This window comes from Bombus pascuorum, chromosome 1 (genome assembly GCF_905332965.1).
Source record: "Bombus pascuorum chromosome 1, iyBomPasc1.1, whole genome shotgun sequence".
Taxonomy (NCBI): domain Eukaryota; kingdom Metazoa; phylum Arthropoda; class Insecta; order Hymenoptera; family Apidae; genus Bombus; species Bombus pascuorum.
In genome coordinates this window covers 31,844,304-31,866,443 of record NC_083488.1, presented here as the reverse complement: position 1 = coordinate 31,866,443, position 22,140 = coordinate 31,844,304, and the positions used below count along the sequence as shown (strand labels likewise).

Here is a 22,140-nt window from a genome sequence, read left to right as displayed (position 1 = left end):
ACACGCACTTGCAGTTTTACCACCCAGAGTGACACAAATACAAAATATTCGAAGACTTATTTTTATTTTTTGCCGGAATAACAGCGTTTTACTTCCTCTTTAGGATGATATTGTAGGCTTGGGGTAAAACAGTTTGTAATTTTTCGAGTAACATATCCAAATTATTGTTGTGAACGATTTTTGCTTAGGGAAAAAGGTTGTTTTGATTCTTTTGATGTGCTAATTTCAACCGTGACATTTTACTTTGCTTCGTGATCTCAAATGATGAAGTCATCGTGTTACAAAAAGATTAAACTCGTCTTTCTTTAACCGCAAACAAGTATGTTATATAATATACGTTTCTTTGAATCCTATGAAATCACCATGTAATCCGTGAACATACAAAACCCGTTTTTTCCCAGCGTCTTCTTTCGTCGTACATTTAAAACATTATTTCCAGCACAGACTAAATAGCGTAAATTAGCAATTCTTTCCGTTACTTTACGATACGCAAAATATCGTAAAATAATCTTTTTTTATTACAAATCCTTGCACATAATACACGGTATACGCGTAAAGTGAGATCATAAATAATTTTCGACTTCACTGCTATATACTTAGATTTGCATAAGTATACATATACCCTGTATATCCTTTACGTCTATGAAATATCACAACCTAGGAAACGTACGCCATTATTTTCTATGACATTTTGCCATTTCCTTGGCAACTTATCAATTCCACCTTGTGAGGATCTTGGATTCGTGATGAAAAATATTTCGAATGTGCAGAATGTATTCTACTCGTATTTCAAAGTCCTTTTCTCGTTCGAGAATGTTGTGCAGACTCGAAGATGTGAACATCTGTTGGCACCAAGTCGACGAATAATACATATCAAGTGGATACATACGAGATGTCATTTTTCCAATATATTCGATATTAACACGAGATTTCCATGCCCTGGATCTTATTCGATGTCCAACTGTTAGGAACCACGTTAAAGAAGAACAGGAAAAGAATATTAAGTTTTAAATATCGATTCGCGAATGTCGTTTGCAATCTGAAATTTAATATGCTTCTGTTTTACGACCCCTTCGAACTAACGCTTACTCCAGTTGTGGCCAGATCGATAGATGCTACCCCATTTGATGTTTCAATTTACAGCTTCATTATCCGAAAGTAAACTTAAAGTAAGCTTATCATAAAGTAAACTTCCTACCAAAAGTAGCTTTTAAGTGGCGAAGCTGTCGTAAAGAGTCAATAACGTTCTTCGGACAAATTCTCGACTTCTCGAAACCGACGTTAATAATACTCATAATAATTCTGCTATCCTGTAGCTGCCAAAAATTCCATTTCCAAGTAACTACATCCGCCTATGAATACGTCGACCACGCGAAACGCAACAACAATCCTTAGATGCGCACAATCGTTCCCGCCCGATGTACCTTTCTCCTTTCTTCGTGTCCCTTGCCGATAATATATAAGGTATCTCGGTTCGAGGACGTGTGTACACTGTACACACCTTAACGATCCCCGGGGCCGATACGTAGGAAGCTGATTACTCATCGTACCGTCTACGCCGAACGTTTAGCGACTTATTGTGCTTGGTTATTGAACCCCTGGGAGAGTACCCACTATCCGCGCTCTTCTCCTACCCTGCTCTCCCTCTCGACCCTTCCACAACCCGCGGATATATAGCTTCCATTATAATTATACGTGGCCAGTGTACCTACGTGCATTCAAACGGATTACGCAACACGTAACAGAAAGAGATAGGACAATGACACGAGCTTTATTAACGAAGGGGCCACAGAGACTGAGTTTGGTCCAACGAATGGAGGAGCTGAGGATTTCTCCAGCTTCTGGCTGTTTTGTATTTTGAACAATTTTTGCTTTTTTTTGTTCGTGAAGACTATTCATTCTACCAGTGGGAGTGGTTCGCTGATAAATTTTATTCGTTCGTTAAATGCGACGTATCGTTGATTACAATTGGTATGATTTTTAATGGTAAGAAATCTCGAAGGAGAAACTGTTGAGCATGAAATGGTTTAAAAAATGGATTGGTTACAGTCTGAGTACAGAAGAAACAAAACCAACATCCTAAAGAGCATGCTGTTTATTACTCTCTTAAGTTTTAAGGTTCCACCTCGGAAATAGCCTTTCCTTACGAACACATCTTTGCTACAAGCTTTACCGACGAAGACACTGTTCGTTCTTTTGTGCGTTCCGAATAGAACAAAGCGCGTTTTCACCGTCAACGAGCATTAGTCTTGCTCAAAGTGGTAACACGATCAGACCGTCTTCTTGCCCTATTCCAGTAGCCTAACTTGTGAATTTCTTGCCTCGGAACTTCAACGATGTTCGTTAATCTGTTAATGAGTTAACGATCTTAGACGACAGAAGGCAGAGGCTGAAATTCGCCGTGTCTAGATTGCACGACGAGACAAATGTAATTAATTAACCCATCATGACCCGAGTTTTCCGCTTTCTACGTCGGATCTAGTCGCCCTCCTCGTCTTCTTAATACACGCGAGATTGATCGCCATAATTTTCAGTTGCTTGCGTGTTCCAGAAATTCGCGGCAACCTATTCCCAGGCGCTGTGCACAGACGTGACACGAGAGAAAACTGTTTGGAACTCGTGATGGGCTCCCGGGACCTTCCACTACTAACGTTAGGTTGCGCCTCTTTGGCGTTCCAAACCTACGTCTTCGTGTGCCTCGTATAGACACGCGTGTTTTATAATCGCTGTTTATTATTACGAATTGAAAGTAAACCTTAATAGTTGCTTGAAAGCTTGAAAAATCAACGACAAACTGATACACGTGATATTAGAGTCGAGAGTATACGCGTTAAAAGCTCTTTGAGTTTATTGAAAAAATATAAAAATATGAAACCTAATCCAACGAACGGTCATTAGCGATTCAACGCCTCGCCAAAATTCAATTCCCAAAGAGTTAACATAAAACTATTCTCAGTTCTCCATCGCTCGTCACCTGTACGAATTCTGACTCACGCACAATAAAAAGATTCGCGTCGCAAGTTTTTAATCCCAACTCGTTTCGTCATCCACATTAACCCCAAAAACTCGAAATTGTCAAAGCGCGGACTGTGTCCACTGGTGTTTCTGCCTAAACGTCCAACTTCCGGCACCAGCTTGGGAGCTTGGAGTCAGAGAAACTTCAGATTCGGCCACGGTGAATGACTGGCAATTTGTTACGGCTCTTTATACGCGCGGAACACCAGCCAACGCTCAGCGGAATTAATTTTCGTGAAACACGGTGGTCAGAGAGTAGACGAATATCGCGAGCAGAGTTGAAACGTAGGCGGTCCGGTGCGAAATGTTACGACGAGAAGACAAATGATCGGTTACCTACGCGAGACACGCCATCTTCTCCTCTTCGTCGAATAGATCACGGATTTTCTACGTTACTGACTCTCGATTTTCGTAATTTTCACTGAAAGCCTCACGGGGAAAATCAGAGGAGAGAATGGATCGGCGTGGGTGGTTAATCGTGTTGCAACGAACGATTCATGGGAACTGGGTGACGCGGTGTGTGGGCACGACCCTGCAATTTTGTGTTACACGATCGCTACTGACGAGAGAAGTCCAAGATCTTCCTGTGGTTGAGATAACGATATAGTTGAAACTTTGAATAAACAGATTTCGTAATTCTGTTGATGGGTTTACCTCGTTATAAGATGAGTTTGATTACTGACGCAATGTTAACGAATCGCAATCAGTACGTAAGCGTCATCGTGTAAAATTAAACCTTCGATTCAAAATATTTAGAATCTATACAGAGAATAACATGCAACTGTATTGTATTAGGTCGTTCGAAAAGTTTCTTTCGTCTTATAAGAAAATAATGGACGCACAGCATTTTCCGTTTTACATCATTCTATCGAATTACGTATGATCCATGATCACGTTCTATCAAAATAAAGATCACAACGTTCGACAGATTAGGTTCCATGTTTGTATAAAGATGCGTCGTTGTAAAAGACGTGTTTGTAAGAGAAAGACAACCTAATACTTTGATTTGATCAACGAATGTTAAGGGAGGTCAGGTGAATATCTTGTGATAACAGTGGAAATGTATTGACAACGTATAAACTACTTCAATAGAAACTGTATTATCTTCATATAAATTATTTGCTAATTTTACGTGCGATAAACTCTGTCTACTTCGTGCCAAATGACACAGTAATATGTTGTATATTAGTACTAAAACTGTGATGTTTCTTAGCACTACTTTGCATCAGAAATATGACACCTGCCAAGATTTATAACGGTTTTCTGCGTATAAACTTAATAAATAATATACACAGAATGATTTACTACATTTAAAAACGAATCGTTGTGTAATAAAACCTGTGTCTTATATCCTCTAAATTTCATTGATGCTTCAAAGCAATTGTTTATCTTAGTATATGAAACTTGTTTCAAACGTAGACAAAATAAAGTAATAACGTAACACAAAAGCAACATTAATGGAAGTCATCCATCTGGCAAAATCTGCCACTTGCCACAACGAAGATTCTTACGATAAAACCGCTATGAACAAAAACGCAATAAAATAACCACGAAAATGAAACAAAACGATAAAAGGTTTGGAAAATATCTCACAGATAAAACCGCAATAAAATCTGCGCTCCTAGCTCCAACAAACCACAATTTAAACATCGCTATCGAAAGCTCCATCGAAACTCCATCACATTCCTTTGCCAAACCCACCCCATTCTTCGCTAAACACAATACAAATCACGAGACCCCACCCAGAAAACCCGCATTCCTGCACGATCTTTTCACGAGTTTGCCATTTCGTTGGAAGACACGTGAAAATCGGACGTACAACGGATCGTCGCATCAAATTGTCAAATTCCAAACAGTTATAAGCTTCGAATCGTGCTCCAAGTGATTCGAATTTTTCCTCACATATTGTACAATACAGACTCGAAGCGATTGAAAATATTTCAGATTCGATCACCAAGAATCGACGATTCTTCGCACGTTTATCGATACGATATAAAAAAAAAAGAACCAAACTTAAATAAAAATTCGTTTCAAAATAAATAACTAAATATTCTTAACTTGTGCTTTACTTTCGATATTTTATATATTTCCTTTTATATTATCATCCGCAGTTTATTTATCGCGTTGCGTATCGAGCCACAAAGTATCGTAATACTTAAGAACGGAAACGTACAGAGATTTCAGGCGATTCACAAGATTCAGATTCCATCTCTGACTACTAGTTATTCTCGAGGTCGGCTGAACACGGAATAAAATGGGGATGATCAGTCGTAGGGTTGGTTATCGAGCGCGGTCTAGCATGGTGTACGCGGTATCACAGCCGGTCGACAAATCTCCAACCACGGAGCCAATATCGGGGCGTCGCGGCCGGAAAAACCGTGGAACGCGTTTCCATTTGACCGAGGGCAAGCCATGGACCGTGTCGTTGTCGGGTTCGACTGGTGTACGTGGGCATGGGCATAGGCATCGACGAGAAAGGGAAAAAAAGGATCGGACCGGTTCGGTGCCGTTGTATCGGAAGAGAATGGGAAAAAGGGGGCGAGGTGTGGCGAGGAGGCAAACGTATGACGTCGTTTTGCGGTTCGTGAAAATTCCGGCCTTTCAAATATTGGAACGAGTACCACTGACCAAACATTTACTTAACCTCAGCTCGCCTTCCTACCTTTCTTTCCGTCGGTCTTTCGTCAATCGTCTGCCATCGACCCTCTACTTTCACCCCCTTCTTATCACGCGTTGCAAATTTGTGTCTCGAATACTGTTTATTCCCATAATATTTGCCAGATTCTTGCGCGCGGATTTTGTCAATTTCGTCGCATCTGCGACCGTCCTTGCTATAAATAAAATTCTGTTTGCGTATCAAACGTTTGGCCTGTGTTCCGCAAAGTGTCAGCCGACGATGCTGCTGTCGAATGTCAACAAACAGAGGATACAGCACGTTTTAAGAAATTCAGCTGATAGATGTAATTACGCAAATGGAGAGTAAATAAAAGTTTCGATCTCAAGTTACGTGATAATGAAGTAACGTGATGTTGCGAAAGATTTATTAAGGAGGCAGTGAACCCATGTCAACCCGAAAGCACCCTAAATTCCGGATTATCCATAGAAAACATTTTAGGGACAAGCGGTTGTTTGAAGGGTAGAGCCTGAAGCGTACATTCCGATCGCAAGGCAACCTTCGCAAGATTAGATATCGGTGTAACTCTATATTACAAACACTACCAAACAAATCGCTTTATAAATTTATTACATCGGCAAAATGCGAAATTCAGATGGTACAATCACGAAAATCGTGAGGTAAGTCGAAGAGGATTCACGGTTGCGCAAGTTCTCTGCGAGAACACGGCCTCGTAGGATGTAATTTTCATCCAATGAGTAATTCATATCGATTCGCCGCAAGGAGGAAGTCAATCCCTCGCGAGTATAGAGCGTGTTGCACACAATGAACACGATAGATCTCTCTGGCGCGTCTTTCAGCAGCCATTGTGATATAGGAATAAACGAACGCGTAGGTTTCGCCAGAAAACCGTTGAAAATGTCGTCGATCCACGGACCATGCAACGAGAATAATCGAAAATACGATGCCTTGCCGATCGGGAAATTTTGCTGTGCGCGTATCGATCCTCTCGATATCGGTGTTAACGCGAATCCGATACGGATTTTAAAGCGGCGTGCTTTCGCTGAACGAACCGACTTCTTATCGCGGAGGTGAAGAATTTTCCATTTCATTTCATACCCATTCATATCCAAGAACATCAAGAGAGAATGTTTCTCCTGACAAGGTGGCTTTAACGAAGTTTAATTAGTTTGAAAGGTTCGGATCGACGTTAGATTTTAAATCGATGTGGACTTCGCGCGTAGTACTCGGAGACACGGCATTGGTTAAAAGTATCTGGACGTTTACTTATTTTTTGCAAAATGCATTTTAATCGCACGAATAATGGATAAGTCAAACTGCGATGATTTTGTTCGTACAATCAGTACACAGTATGATACTTTGAATGTTAAACATCGTAACACAACAAATCACATACGTTCGATCTAACATTATATTCGTTTCTAACTACAAGCTTTCTGAATTTTCTCTTGTTTCGTCAACGACATTGAAATACAGTATAAAACAGAAAATCAGAAAAGACTGTATCTGAGTGAAAACTAATTGCTTTAAGATTATCTTACAAAATCTATAGTTCTCGTCTACACTAGGGTTCACAATCGTATGAAAAATCTACAATTCTCATCTACCTTCTTTCAACCTAGGGGTCCCCTTATTACAGTGTTCTTCGTAATTAAAAAAGGAAAATAGTCTAAATAATTACGCTTAACAACTTCAGGGGAACAAAGAACACAAAGAGCTCAATTTAAATCCTCGTTACTACATCCTACTATTTCACACCCGTCATTAACACGGCACAGAACATTTTCATCAGCACACAGCGATTCTACGATGTAAGCCTTTTTCAGCCTAGTAACCAATCCTGAAATCAACTTCGAATGGAACGTTTGCTTGACGAACATTACAGCAAGTCATATCTGCTCCGAGAAACTCGAACGCCAAGTGAAAGCAACGAGATTCCGCGTTTCCCGTGTTTCGAAGTGCTCTTAATTAACTAAGAACGTCATTCGGCAGCTGTGTCGATTATTGAAAGCGTGTTTAAAGCGTCGGTGAAGTCAAGGTCCCTGAGATCGCGTATCGGCAGAATGGGAAATTAACACCAACAAACTAATTTCTCTCGAGCCGGTCTTAATTAATCTTAGATGTTTATCTACGTTTTCCCTGGTTTTCCCTGACTCGCTTCTACGCGCAATTTCCGACCTCCGTGTGTGTCTGCGTCGAAATCTTGCTTAGAAAAGATGAAAAAAAAAAAAAAAAGAAGAAGAAAAAGAAAAGGTATGTATTCCGCTACTGGATGTAGGAACAAAAAGTTCTGAATTAATTCTCTGCGAAAAGGAGAAACGCGAAGATGGATAATATCATGCTGCGACCTAATTACGCTTCGTCGTCAACTATCGAAGCAACGGATGACGGCTGATTGTGAAATATACAGTGAGAGAGATAATTAATATAGGAAATTGAAAATACCAAGCAGATTATAGTTTTAATTTTACGAGAGAGCTGGTAAGAAATGGAGAGCGTGACTAGTTTAATTGTACATGGTTAAATAGGAAGATACAGGCTCGAGATGTCTGAATAGTAAACTTCATCCTCCTTTAGAGTGATTTAATTGAAATTATGTTAATCTTTCTTCTACCTCCGCTACATCTGAATTATTTCAATTGAATTTTAATCAATTTTCTGGTTACAATATACCGCAGCATGTAGATTATGTTGATGTAGTTTCATATTTTTATGAACATAGTTAACTTCTGTTTGTATATTAATCAACGTATTTGTATATTATATGTTTAAATCTCCCGTAAATGTAAAAACGTTCGCGATCTAATAATATATATCAATTATTGATGGGATCGAAATTACTTTCATCAAGCTGTTAAACGTCTCTTTTGGCAAACAATTAGTCCAAATTAATTACGCTGGCAAGTTGTTGTATCAGATTTATTTTTTCTCAAGTAATTACGAACTTAACTTGAAATCTAGGTTTCTTGCTGGCAATCGCGTTACTGTTAATGATTGACACAAGAAAGAAAGAAAAGGAGAAAGGCGAAGAAATGTCTCAAGCAAGAGTAAAGAACGTATTAAGTTCGACTGAATGAAATATGTGTCGACGAAAACAAGTCAAAATAGCCGGCAATGAAACCCGCTTTTTCCTCAATGGCGTTCTTTCCAATTCACAGTAGTACGTCAATAGCCTAGCTCGAGATCAGTGTCATCAATCTCTCACGGTTCCCTATCTACACGATTCGTCATACCGCTTTAGTGCTGTTGATTTAATTTGATATAATACGGCTCCTGACAACGAGCTTTTCCTTATTGCATTGTCTTGCAAATCCTTTCTCGTGAACTCGTACGCCCATCTTTCGTTTCAAATTAACGATGCTCCAATATAAAAATTTAATTAACGTATTTGATTTAAGTATGAAATAAAGAAAAGCTATATTATTCCCATAAAAAGGTCGTTCAAATATTTGGCATATTTGGATTGTCCCTTATGTAGAAAGTGGAAAGATTGGTTATTTCAAACAATACATAACTACGAGTATTGTATTCCAAATCATTTCAGACAATGGAACTTTGCAATTTAAATAGATCCCTTAAATACGCATTCCTCGGTTTATATCGGAGGGAAAGTTTATTCAGCTCAATATGCACCGTTAAAAGACCTTAACTCTACTACATTTACGCGATATCTTTTCGTCCTTACGCTTACTAAAAACATGCCTGCAAAGTTTGTTCATATATCTTAGGAACAGTTGCTGTATAATTCAGTTGTCCCAACACGAGGTAGGTAAAGCACATCGAATCCCATGGGATCAAAGGTACCAGAGATGGGGCTCCAAGTTCTCTATGCATCTTGCAAGCTCGACAAAATATTTGTCTCCGACAGAGTTCCTTTAATTACTCATGATTAATCATAAAACACGTTACGTCCCAGCATCTATGTATTGTTTTGAAATATGATACGATATGAGGTGATAATCTTCGTATACTTATAAAATTAAAATAATGTTCTAAATATTTGTCTATCTTATCCGTATTAATTTTAATTGTAATTTACATTAAAATCCCTATCCAACTGATTCTACAGAAAAATTGTAAAGGGTGGAGTAGGTAATTAAAGTAATAGAAGCATGATGCTTGTTATTAAGGATGTCAAATGACGAGAAGACTTACTTGGTCTGGAAACCTTCGAATTCTTCCTGTTGCTCGCTGATGGAGGCTTCGAGGTCCAAATAAGCGCCATAATCGCCATCTTTATACAGCTGGAGCGCCGTATCATCAAGCTGTACGACAAATAAACAAAAGAAATCGTTAAATCGATGAATTCGATGATCGTTGTAGTTATAAAGTGTTACTAATCACGGAATTCTTTACAATTTCTACACTGCACACCTCGAGACGATGCACGCTACCAATTGTACAATATAACTTATCACTAGCTTCCAAACTTATATTTATAACCTTTAGTAGTAGTAAACTGCTTCAAAAATTTACTAACACGCATCGTCACGTATTTGTTACAATTCTAACATTCGAACAAAATTTCATCTATATAAACAGCAGATTTTTTTTCAATTACTTGGCTATCTACCGTAGCACGTATGGAAATAAGGACATCAAAATTCGACTTGATACATGACAAGCAGCCAACGTGTCAGCGTTATGTCACGTTAGCCACATTACAACTTACGACGTGGCATCAAATTAGAAGCTACCCAGCTGTCGGAAATGATAAGCAGTTAAGCATCGGTCAATTTCCTCGCAACAGTTGCCGCTTCCAAAATAACGTGTCGTTGCAAGAGTAGCCTGGAGCAAAGAGGCAGCCTTTATGTTTCGCGATCCAGGGGCGGGAACAGCTCCCGTACTCGTCGCCTAATTTTAAACTGCTGCCACTTTGCGGCCACAGAAATTTAACTCCGCTACGAAAAACTATTCGTCTACGGTTTATTGCTGCGCGATATAGGCCACGATAGCGTAACGTAATTTTGCATTTGATCAATGGACTGAGGATATTTATGCAGATTTGTATTTTAACGACTACGACCGAAGAAATGGAATTTCGGTCTTTAAATTCATACGAATCATGCGATCCTCGAATTTAAATCGTGAAAAAATGTATTAAGCTACGTAGAAGTGTCTGATATTCTAAGATTTTTGTTAGAAAATCTCCAACTTATTTTTCTCGCTCCGTCTAGTGTACGATCATCTCTGTGCGTACGATTACTGTACGATCATCGTGGAAGAAATTGTAACAGCTGGGAGGTTGGCAATTTTTTGCGAAAATTTAGATATCTCAACAATATAAATCGAGTGGAAAAATGAGAAAATTGCGAATGCAATGTCTCGTTAACCCTTACTGGGTTACTAAAGCGAAGAATCTGGAATTTTCTCATCATCCAGCTTCTTGGTAGCATCCAAGGAATGAGTTCAACGAACGAATGGGCGCCTTACGGTTCAACAATCCGGGCTAATGCGGCTAATCTGCTAAATTTATCTGCGGATCATTTGGTCCACGCACTCCGTGTCCGTCTATGCAACATGATAATCTCTTCATCTGGCATCAGGTGGTCCCGTTTCGCTGGACACACGGCGTATTAAATCACCGGTTACATCATCGTGCTGTCTCGAAAATAGAAACGCCATAAACTCGTGAGTTATAGATATAATTTAATTATATTAAAAATACCGGGACTAATAATGACCACGGATACCACTTCATTAAATCGTTCTGGACGTTTGATTAAGTGGAAGTATCTACGTAAATCACGAAGTAGGATTAAAGTTTTGCTGCTTGAAATATTTTCTATTTCCTTGTTCGCCTGTCTATTTAGTTTTTAACGATCAAATAAACGAAGATTAAATTAAAGTTGAAAACAGGGAATTCTACGTGTGGTGACGCGTTTGGAACGTTTAAAGTGATTATGCTAATTTTAACTGTAATTGTGTCGTAGATCAAAGGAGATATAATATTTTAACGTGTACAGAAATACGAAAAGAGAACAGACACGTATAGTTGTATATTAAAAAATGAGACACAGACAAAAGAAATTCATGTAGTCTAATTGAGTATCGATATATTTGCGGTTTGAAATAAAATACGTGATTAGATGCTCCGAGTCAAGTCTTTCAATTCGTAAAAAATATTCTAGAACGATAATTACGTGCATAACTGAACATTGGTCATCGATAAACATTTATAAACAAAAAATGTAAGAAAACTGGTATTATTTTTTTTTTTTTTTTTTTCTTTATATAAACGAATCAATCGCTGCATTTGAGAACCGCCACGAAAAATCTTCCATCGAATCGCGGCTCGACACTGTCGCTCGATTTCAACTACCAAATCGTCAGACGATAAATCCTGCAAGGTAAATAATCCTGACTGAAATGAAGCCTTTCTTCTCTACGTCGTAGATTCTTTCTTCGAGACATCGCCGCTTTGCAAGATTAAGATCCATCTGTTTCCACGGCATGTTGCCAGCCTAGAAGAAATAACACCACGAGGATACGAACGGAAAGATATTACGGGAAATGCGGGAGAATAGAAACAGACGCGTAGCAGCGAGAGAAGAAAAAAGGTAGGACGGTTGAAGGGGGGAACATGGAGGGTGCAGAGGAGAAAGTAACAGAGGATAAGCCGAAAACAAGGAGACGAGAGAGAAAAATAATGTGCAGCCAGTTGGGAAGCCATAGGCGAAAGCTAAATGTCGCTTTAAAAATAGTCGAGCTACCTAGGTCGCCATATTTGTGATCGTTGTCGCTGGAAAAGTTGTTGTCCGCTTCCGTGGCGACTGTAACGCGTTCTTTTCAACGATGTCTCGTCGAACCATCGTTTAAGCGCTACTAATTAACGTTCAGTGGCACTTTGGTTTTTCTGTAGCTCAGAGACGATTGATCAGACTGAAATGAGATTTTCTTCTCGATCTCTAATGTACAGGATGCCTCGGAATGACTAGCGTAAAAGGAAGAAAGTGATTTTATACTAATGACAAAATAAGTTGGCGTTCGCTTGTGCGTGAATCGATTCCTTTTCATGTTGCTTCTTTAAACGAATAATTGAATGATGCTGATTAACTTGAGTTTCTAATCGATAATACGAGGATTTTTTTATTGTTACTTTAAGACGAGCTTTTGTTACTTTAAATTTATTTCGAATGTAGAGGCTTAAAGATTTGGAATCATGTAGGCTTAAGCTTGACTTTTTCGAGTTTCATGAACATTTTTCTATAAGGAATGAATGTACCGATTAATAAACAATGAAATTCGTAACACGGATATCGACCAGAAAAAGAAAATATACAACGAAAAGCGATTACGTTAAAAACGGAACTTTGAAGGCGGAAAACAAATAAGAATCGCCTTGACGATGAATTTTCAGACCTGCGTTCTCGCTAAGTGGAAGAACGAGGGGAACGAAAATAGGAGAAAATCGAAGCGAAACGAGCGAGAGTTCGAAACAAAACGAGAGAACGAAATTGTGCGTGTACACGGCGTGCGCGAAGCGGGGACAGGAAGCACGCGGCTGACCCATATTTCTAAAAATCACAGCTTCAAAATAGTCTGCCGGCAACGGAGCGCCGGTTATAATGCAGAGGCTCGTTCGAGCACGCGCTGCATTTCTCCGGTTTCTAGGCGTCCCGCATTCGGTGGAAAGCGAATTGCCTTACGTAATTCACGTGACGGGAGGCTGCGTTCTGTACGATCTCTGGCCTTCAAGCCCACAACGAAATTGGTCAACCGGAAGCGACGACTGCATCGTCATCTTGGACAATGGCACTCCGCTTGTTTCTGCTCGCTGAACTTGCGTCGCTTGCGTAAGAATGTTAACGGGCTGAAGGAGAAAGGAAACGATGGTAAAAATTTGAGTTGATGGGAAAAGGAAGTTGTATGGTGGATAGGAAACGTGAGATGGATTTAAGTGATCGGATGTAATCGATTTAGAGAAAGGACGATGAATTGTAATATTAGATTATAAGTAGATTGCGGATGTCAATGCGAATTTAGATTTTCACGAATACAACTAAAGAAACAAAGATTTGTTATACTCTGTATATGAACAAAGTATATATATATTTATACAAACTGTTGAATGAGTTAAAAGAAAAATGGAATAGGCGAGGGCCGAGTAAATATGCTCAGAATGTTTACAAAACTAGCAATTTGAGATTAATACCGATTAAACGTAATTACTCGACTATGAAATGCTTAATTAATTGGAAGTCTGTAAATTAATGGATTTAAAACGGCCAACAGTATCTTGCTTCGACAAGGAAATTACTTGTTGGCTGTGTCCTTCTCTTTCGTCGCTGTTTCTCTTATGTTTCAAGAAAATGAACATTGCGCTGCATTAAAGCAAATAAGGAACGCTCAGTATCTCTAATAAATTTATCTTTCATCTTTAACAACCTTCAACAATTTTCTACGTGTTCCATATGAAAAATCATTATAAATACGAATAGAGAATAATAATACATTATAGATGATAACCCATCCATCCAAGATAACGATTCAAAATAATATTTTCAATAGGAAAAAATCTTTGTAAGAAGATGAATCTCTTTGTGAGATAAACACTTTTATAAGACGAGTTACCAAGCACGTCGACTTCGAGGTTACATAAACAGTTGCACTAACATTCGATCGCTGTTCTACGAGAAAATCTGGTCAAAGAAGATCCAGCGCGTTGTATGATCGATACATTGCCGACATCAAATGGCAAAGTGAAAACAGTACCCTCGTAGGTACACGTCAATCCTTCGAGAGATCAGGAATCTAATTAATCATAACATTAATCCAGTTTTACCACGCTCTGATAGTTTCCTATCCGATCTACGCATCATGGGAAAGTTGTTTAATTAGCCACTTAAAGTCTCACGGGTCTCGTATGTCTTCCCTACGGACAGTTCAATGTTGCCACACGTCCTCGCAAATCCACGCTGAAGAAACTTTTCACGGATGCGTCGCCGTCGACGCGTTTCAAGTGGAGGCAGCCTCGAGACTGCTTCTTTCGCAGCGACACGGAACGTCTGTTTTCTATCAAAAGATCAACTACAATCATAGCTGCCACGCGAGAATATCGTTCTAACGCGACTAAACTTCCTTCAGGATTTTTAGATTCGCTGTTATAATTGATAGATTACTCGAAGATCGTATCCCGCTGGGTGTAGCCATCCGCGTGTTATTTAACAATTAAGCTAGAAAAATTTACCGAATGTCCAGCTGGACAAATTGTAAAGTACAAATTAAGTAATAATAATGATAAAAAAAAAAAATAATTGATAATATTCTGTATCGAGTAGAACGATTTACCGATACATAAAAAGATGTAATAAACTACCAAAAAATAAAACAAAATATTTGGGCAACGTGGAAATTCTTATATATTTGACAATTAGTTTTAATTAAGAATTAGTCGAAAGATTAATCGGTCGAAGAAAACGACGTCCAATTCGAATTTCTATTGAATTTATTTCGTTTTAAATCCACAGCTGATTCGTAATTTAATTTAGCTTCGTGGAATTATATCGTCAGTTTTATGTAAGAATATGGTTACTCGTATAGTATAGGATTTACACGTCCACCGTTCTATATTAACTAAGTCGTATGTCGATATCGATGGCGAAAGTTGTAAGGCTTCTTCCGATACTGTAATGTAGCACACGATGACACAACCGCGCTATCTCCATTACAAGTTAACGCGATAGAGCCGCGTTGGAATGTGAGTTACGCAGGGATAAAGACCAATCACTTGACTCTGGAATTTCTAACGATTAAAATTCGAAACAGATTACTACAAATTAGAAATGCAATTAACGAATCCGAGAAAGATCGAAATCTTCAATAACCTGATGACTCAAAGATATTTTCTTTCATTTCTTTTACGACTCTATCTTTGCATTTTGGATGTACATATGAAAATTCGAACTCTGATCCGTGAAAACGTTGCAAACTTTCAAAAAATATTTGAAGCACGAATTTTATAGAAATCTAAACGCTGAAAAGTTTTTAATAAATTGTGTTAGAAAATTGTGCTCTAAGATTCCCAAGAGCTACATCAACTCGCGAAATGTTGTCTTTTATCAACATATTACGCATGTTGTGTATCGAACATATAATTCCAATTCATTTCCATCAAAACCTCGAATATAAACTAACTACCTTTTTTTTTTATTATCTAATTCGTACTTCACAATTTGTCCAGCTGGACAATTGGTAAATTAATTACCTTTTTGAGCCACTTATTTGATCGTACAATGCAATAATCATTCGTACATAATTTATATCAATTTTCTTTCCCTTTTCTTCCCTAAAATTACCTTTCCCTCCGCGTACGATACAATCCACATAAGCGACGAAATAATTAACCCTTGAAGCTCCCAGCGGTCAAGCAACACGTGTTGACGTAACGCATGTCGACTCCAGGAAGCGTGAACCGTTGAGCGTCGACTCGATGATGCGGCAAACTGACCAGGGTCTGAACCTCCATTTTGGACGTTGCTACGATTTTCCCTGACTGACGTATGCTTCGCGCGATTCTATTTCCTATTCTTCAGGGAGCGCGTTGTCTGCAGAAACTCGTTTGAGCAACTGGCAAATATCCTGCCCCAATGTCACTTTTCATCCGTATAATCGATGCTTTTCGTGCACGAAATATGCGGAACAATAACAACACAAAAATGATATTGCGAGAGGTTAAACGAAGCTGTTTCAAAATTTCTGTATTTGATTATGGAATAAAAAAATTTCGCTCGAGTAGAACGTGTGAAAAATAAGTTTCATGCGATTAATTTACTTGTCCCTGTTACTTTTCCAGAAGAAAGGTTTTTGGTAGCCTTGCTTAATACCAAATTTATAGTAAACGATTAACAACTATTATCTGAGAATATATTGAATTGTAAAATTGCTTTTTTTATGAAACATAAAAAATGTGACTCATTACCAATCATTATCAATCGTTTTCTCTCTCTCTCTCTTTCTCTATGATCTTCGTATATTATTAACGAATAATTTCAAAACAAAGCCTAGATTATTAAATTAACTGGAATATAATCATTGCAACAAAGTTAATCACAATTAAAGAGCTATTAAATTCGTTACGAAAACGTTACAATTCCATTATGTAAATTCAGGGTCGCATGACTCGTTCCCACGAGACCGAAATAACGAAACGTTTCCGAGAACCCACGCGAGCTTATGCAGAACCGTATATCGCTAAACATAATGAAAATTCACGGACGTCCTGCGATTTGACGGAAGTCCCTTGAGACAAGATAAACGAAAGCTTTCCGAGACAATTAACCGAGATAGCCGAGCCGTTCTGTTTGACTATGTGAAACTTTCACGATTCGCTTCTTTTTGTTCGCCATCACCTGCTGCGAAACTGTACACACGATGGAATAACGCGTTACGGGCCATTCATACAATTATCCTGTCGATAGATAAATCGATAGCAGAGATCGGATAACTAAGTTTAAATATTGAAAATAATCTTATCTATTGAAGGCTATAAAGTCGGTAAAGATTTGTGGCGAAATAGAAAATGCTACTTTGCTTTCATTATGGCGTGTCACACGTATCAATGTTCCGGGTAATAAAGTTTATCGTTCTATTTAATCAATGTTACTAATATTTGTTGTATCTGTAATACGATATACGAATAATCGTAACAGTCTGGAAAGAATAATCTCAAATTTAGAATGTTTACTTTGTCCAGTAAAGTGTTCCAAATTTTGATTGAAATTGTTGAAATTAATTAAACAGATAATTGAAATATTTCGAAGTATGCATTTATAGTATCGTGTTACAACATTCTATAACGTTGTATTACGAAGTATAAAATTAGCGAGCCATTACTCTCTCTATCGTTATATTTAAATATTCGATGTTTCATACTAACAGCCAAGAGTAAAGGCAGAAAATCAATTTGCGAGCTTTAGTCTGAAACGACGCCTCTTATTCCATTTAACGATCGTCGTAACATCAACCTCGATCGATTATATTCTCGCGATACCGTTCTGAGTCGTTACGCCAGAAATCTGTCGTTTATCAAACACTGTCGCGATCTGGCCTAATTATTAAAAGCCCTTTCTGACGTAAACTCGATGAACGGATTTACGTAACACACAGTTGATTCGAAGTAGAGCAATTACACATGGAAATAGGAGAATATCGATTTCCAGCCACCATTGTTCAACGACGCACTACCGCCAATAACTTCGTCAGATTTTGTCAGCAATTAGTCCCAGTTATAATTGATCGAATTACGATTCGATTATGATGAAGTAACTTTTACAGCAAGATTACATCGACTGGAAACCATTCACCGAGCTTCCGCTGAATTTCAATTAAATTTTAATGAAGCTCGTTGAATAGCGATTCAACAAAATCATTGATAAATTAAATGTAGTGGTACATGGTCGTGCTTAATATCCGTAATTTCACGTAAAATTTGCAACAAGCAGCTGTAAGTAGCAAATAAACGTAAGAAAACGTAGCAAAATAGAATCATGAATCGATCTTTCACCTATAACGATCATCTTTTTTCAACAAATTTCCTTTGCACAACTTTCTAATGTATAATGCTCCGTTATCGTATTTAAACGATTAAAGCACAAAATAGTCGTTCGAGTCAAATGGCTCACGAACACCTGTTCGTTTCACAGCCACTGAATATTACATCCGTATTTTACATTTAACATAGAAACCTTCATAGCCTTAATGTATTCACACTGTATCATTTCTTTGATGAAATGAGTAACGCAGCGTAAAAATAGCTTGAAACCTAGCCGTCGTGTCGGTAATTAATAATCGTCACCACGCGGAAAACAGACGGCAACTGATTTGAATTTGAAACGATCGCCAATAAGCGAATGATTCCTAGAACAGCTTGCGAGCGTTCGAGCCTAGCACGCTTCAATGGCGACGTGGGCGACACGTGGGCACGGGAATGCGTTCCTCTTCAATCACGAGGAACGGTAAAGGAAGACATCGTATCGTTGTCACAGGAACGTAAAAGAGAAAGTACCCGAACCACTAACCGTAGTAAAAGTTCTCGAAAGATCAAGCATACAGAATACAAAAGGGAGAGAAACAATGAAATAGCCAATAACGAGTAATGTCGATATATTAATAACGTCTCTTACAGAAAGAAAGCACCCACTGAACTCACTAAAGAAATAAAATAGTCAAACTCGAAGATGGTATCCCGCTGGGGGTAGCCATCCACGTGTTATTTAGCAATTAAGTTAGAAAAATTAACCAAATGTCTAGTTGGACAAATCGTAAAGTATAAATTAAATAATAATAAAAAAAATATCGATACGAGAAAAACCAGTATCAATAACCTAGGAAAAACATTTGTTACATAAAATCACGAGGCTATACATAATCTGCAAAACGATTAATTTCTCGAGCAGAGTATAATTATACGTGTTACTATGATACCAAACTATGCTAGATACCAGAGTCTCCCATATATAATATATTTTTATTTTATTATTATTTAATTTGTACTTTACAATTTGACCAGCTGGACATTTGGTAAATATATATAATACATCAATACCGACATGCTAAAATCTCAGAGTCACAGAGGTTCTTTATGTCGATCTTCCTCGAGGTAGAGCTTCAATGGTTGCTGAATACTATAAATACCTATGGAATTTTTGGACACCTCGGTTATTCACAATGGCTCTAGAACCTTTGGACGTCACGAATATTTTCTAAACGATATACTGTGATATATTAACTTATTAAGAACAGTTTATCATAATGTTAGAAATAGTTGGATTTCTTAAAATTTTCAAAACTGCCAAATTTCTTCTCGTAGTCGCTTGAAAAACAGAATTCGATGATACAATACCAAGTGATTGAAAAAATGACAAATGAAATATCGCGTTAACGCAACGTTGCCTCTTAATGGGTTAAGGCTCTATTACTTTTGTAATTTTTGCATTTCTACCGTTTCTTACATATTTGCAACGGTAAACTATAATATTTCAATCTATAACTAAGATCCATGACGACTATTTCCTTGCTCTGTTACCTTACAAGAGTAAGCAGGATTGAACGAAATAAGCAATACCGAGATAAACTGTTCTTTACATTGCACCTTCTTGGAAGTAATCGATCGCCACGATTAACTATGACGACGTCCTCTCTGTTATTACAGACGATTACGGACGATGTTCCCGATTTCTGCGACGAGAACCGACAAACGCAATTGCCGAAGCAATGAACTATTCCGTCCCTTCGACTCGTAAACAAAGAAATAGGTACCTCTTACCACGCGAACGTCGCTATGAAAACTGCTCGACGACGAATTATGGGACCATCTGCTCGAATCACCCGTAAATGAACTTTCCTTTTACGATCCTGCGGTTGAAGGGATTTAAAAAAGTGTCGAGGAAATTTTAGGATGTTCGGAATGCAGAACTTCATGGAGGTCGTGAATAAAAACTGAGTATCGTTCCCAACTTGCAATTTTATCCGGACGTGTGTAAATTCAAAGAACGATCAAAATCTAGCATTAATAACTAACTTGAACCGTAATAAATATCTGCCTGTTCCAAATAAAATCCGAAAGAAATTCTAGTCAGGATCAGCCTCAACCCCCAAAAGTTCGTGCAGCAAATTCACGTAGAAACGCGTGAAGATAAAAGACGACGAAACGAAGGAACGCTAAGAAGAAGAGGAAGGAGAGAAGTACGAGCAAAGAACTCGCTTAATCGCGCGATAAATTAGTCCAGTTGCTCGAGAAACGGGGAAGAAAACTGGCGGTGCATCCACGCCAGGAGGTGATCCCGTTGGGCGAAACGAAAAGGATGGGCATTCCCATTAGAACCGAAGAAGGTTCCGGCTGGTAATGGCTAGCGATAGAATCAACTTCAATATATAGTTATTAATTCGAATCAAATGCGATACACAAGATTCTCTTCGCAGAATTCGAACGTTAAGTAAACTGTAGCTGTTTATGCAAATTTATATTTTTAAGAATATAAATAGCTAGAGATACAGAATGTACGCACATAGATTCGTTTCACCCACTAAATATCGAATATTATAACGAACATTATAATGATTTTTTAAACAGACAAACCTAGTCGATTCCATGTAACTGATTAACTCGTTTAATCTTATGAACATGTAATAACCACTAATTACGCACTTTTGGCAGTCGCTAATGATTTTATTGTTAATCAGACCACCTTAAAATAAACTCATAAATAGCTGAATAAAATATACTTTATATCGCTATACATCAGCGAATACTTTAAATACTTCTGTATATTATGTGCATTCTGTGCATTGTAACGGAGAATTTCTGATGAATTTCACGGTTGCGTAAATTAAAACACGGATATGCTTATTAATCACGCGTGTACACATGCGTTTCGATACACGCGAAATAGAAGCCTCTCGCTTTAACTTACTTGCACATACTTGAGTCTATCGCTAGTCGTAACTGCGCGTTAACTTAACTTACACGCGATCATGGTCCGTGTAAACTTGTACGGAAGCTGTCCGAATTATTACACGTGTACGAGATAATGAAAACTGTGGAAACAGCCAACGGCAATTCTGTTTTGGCGATATGTTCGTGTATCTACAACTCCGTTGAAAATACATACGTACTACGACCAAAGAGGGTAGACAGTTGTGGTCCATACCTCCAGCACTGTTTTATCGGTTGACCAGTTTCGAACGAGTGAGAGAACAAAATTTTCGCGGTAAAGCATCGACGCGTATCTGGCCGCTTTTCGCGCCATAATTCCGGCCGTTGTTTACCACGACGGATGTTTCCGGCGATGGATATTCGCTTGGAAGCCGGTGTACCGTGAGCGAACGGATACATCCTTGGATCGAGTAAATAATATGACGGGGATTGGAATTAATGGCGTGTCGTTATGAGCATTTTTCGATGAATTAAAGGGAATGTCACGCGACCGCGAAACCGCATAAATTATCCGTTCGCTCGTCCGTTTGGGTGACTGCATTTTTTCATTTCTTTATCTTCGGTTATACTGGGTGTCCCTGGTTTGTCCGGCTTTATCAGAATAGTTTTATAAGTTATTTGAAGATTAATTTACCCGTTAACCGAGGAAGGTGAATTAACTCGTCAGCGTGGATCATCGATCTCTTAAACATAACGATTTCTTCGTTTAGTCTATGATATCTCAAGTCTGTCATCATTCCCTTCATATTTCGTATTTTTTTTTTTTTTTCTTATAATTCTTTTAATAGAATTTCCAACGGGCTATATTTATATAATAATTTTTTCCTATTTATAATACATTTACTTAAGTGCCTTTTTACGTAGAATGACGAGAATACTTATGAAAGAGAGATACTTTACAAAACAATGATGGTTCTACAAATGTATCACTCTCGGAACCATTCAACTTTTGCTCTGACATTTTTCAAATTGCACTGAGAAAAGAACGTAGCTTCGAGCAGTTGCGTGGATCACTTTGTACATTCGCAAAATGTCTTGATAAAGTTTGATCGAG

At 38.2% G+C, this 22,140-nt stretch overlaps 1 protein-coding gene across 2 annotated transcripts in view; it reads right to left on the bottom strand.

Moving 5' to 3' along the window:
* LOC132910477 (FH1/FH2 domain-containing protein 3) overlaps window positions 1-22,140 on the bottom strand; it is a 248,971-nt gene that overhangs the window by 165,105 nt on the left and 61,726 nt on the right. For both annotated transcript variants that reach the window (XM_060966223.1, XM_060966218.1), the window contains exon 2: window positions 9,806-9,915. In XM_060966223.1, the coding sequence (XP_060822206.1) occupies window positions 9,806-9,915 (110 nt within the window). The remainder of the gene's footprint in view (window positions 1-9,805; window positions 9,916-22,140) is intronic.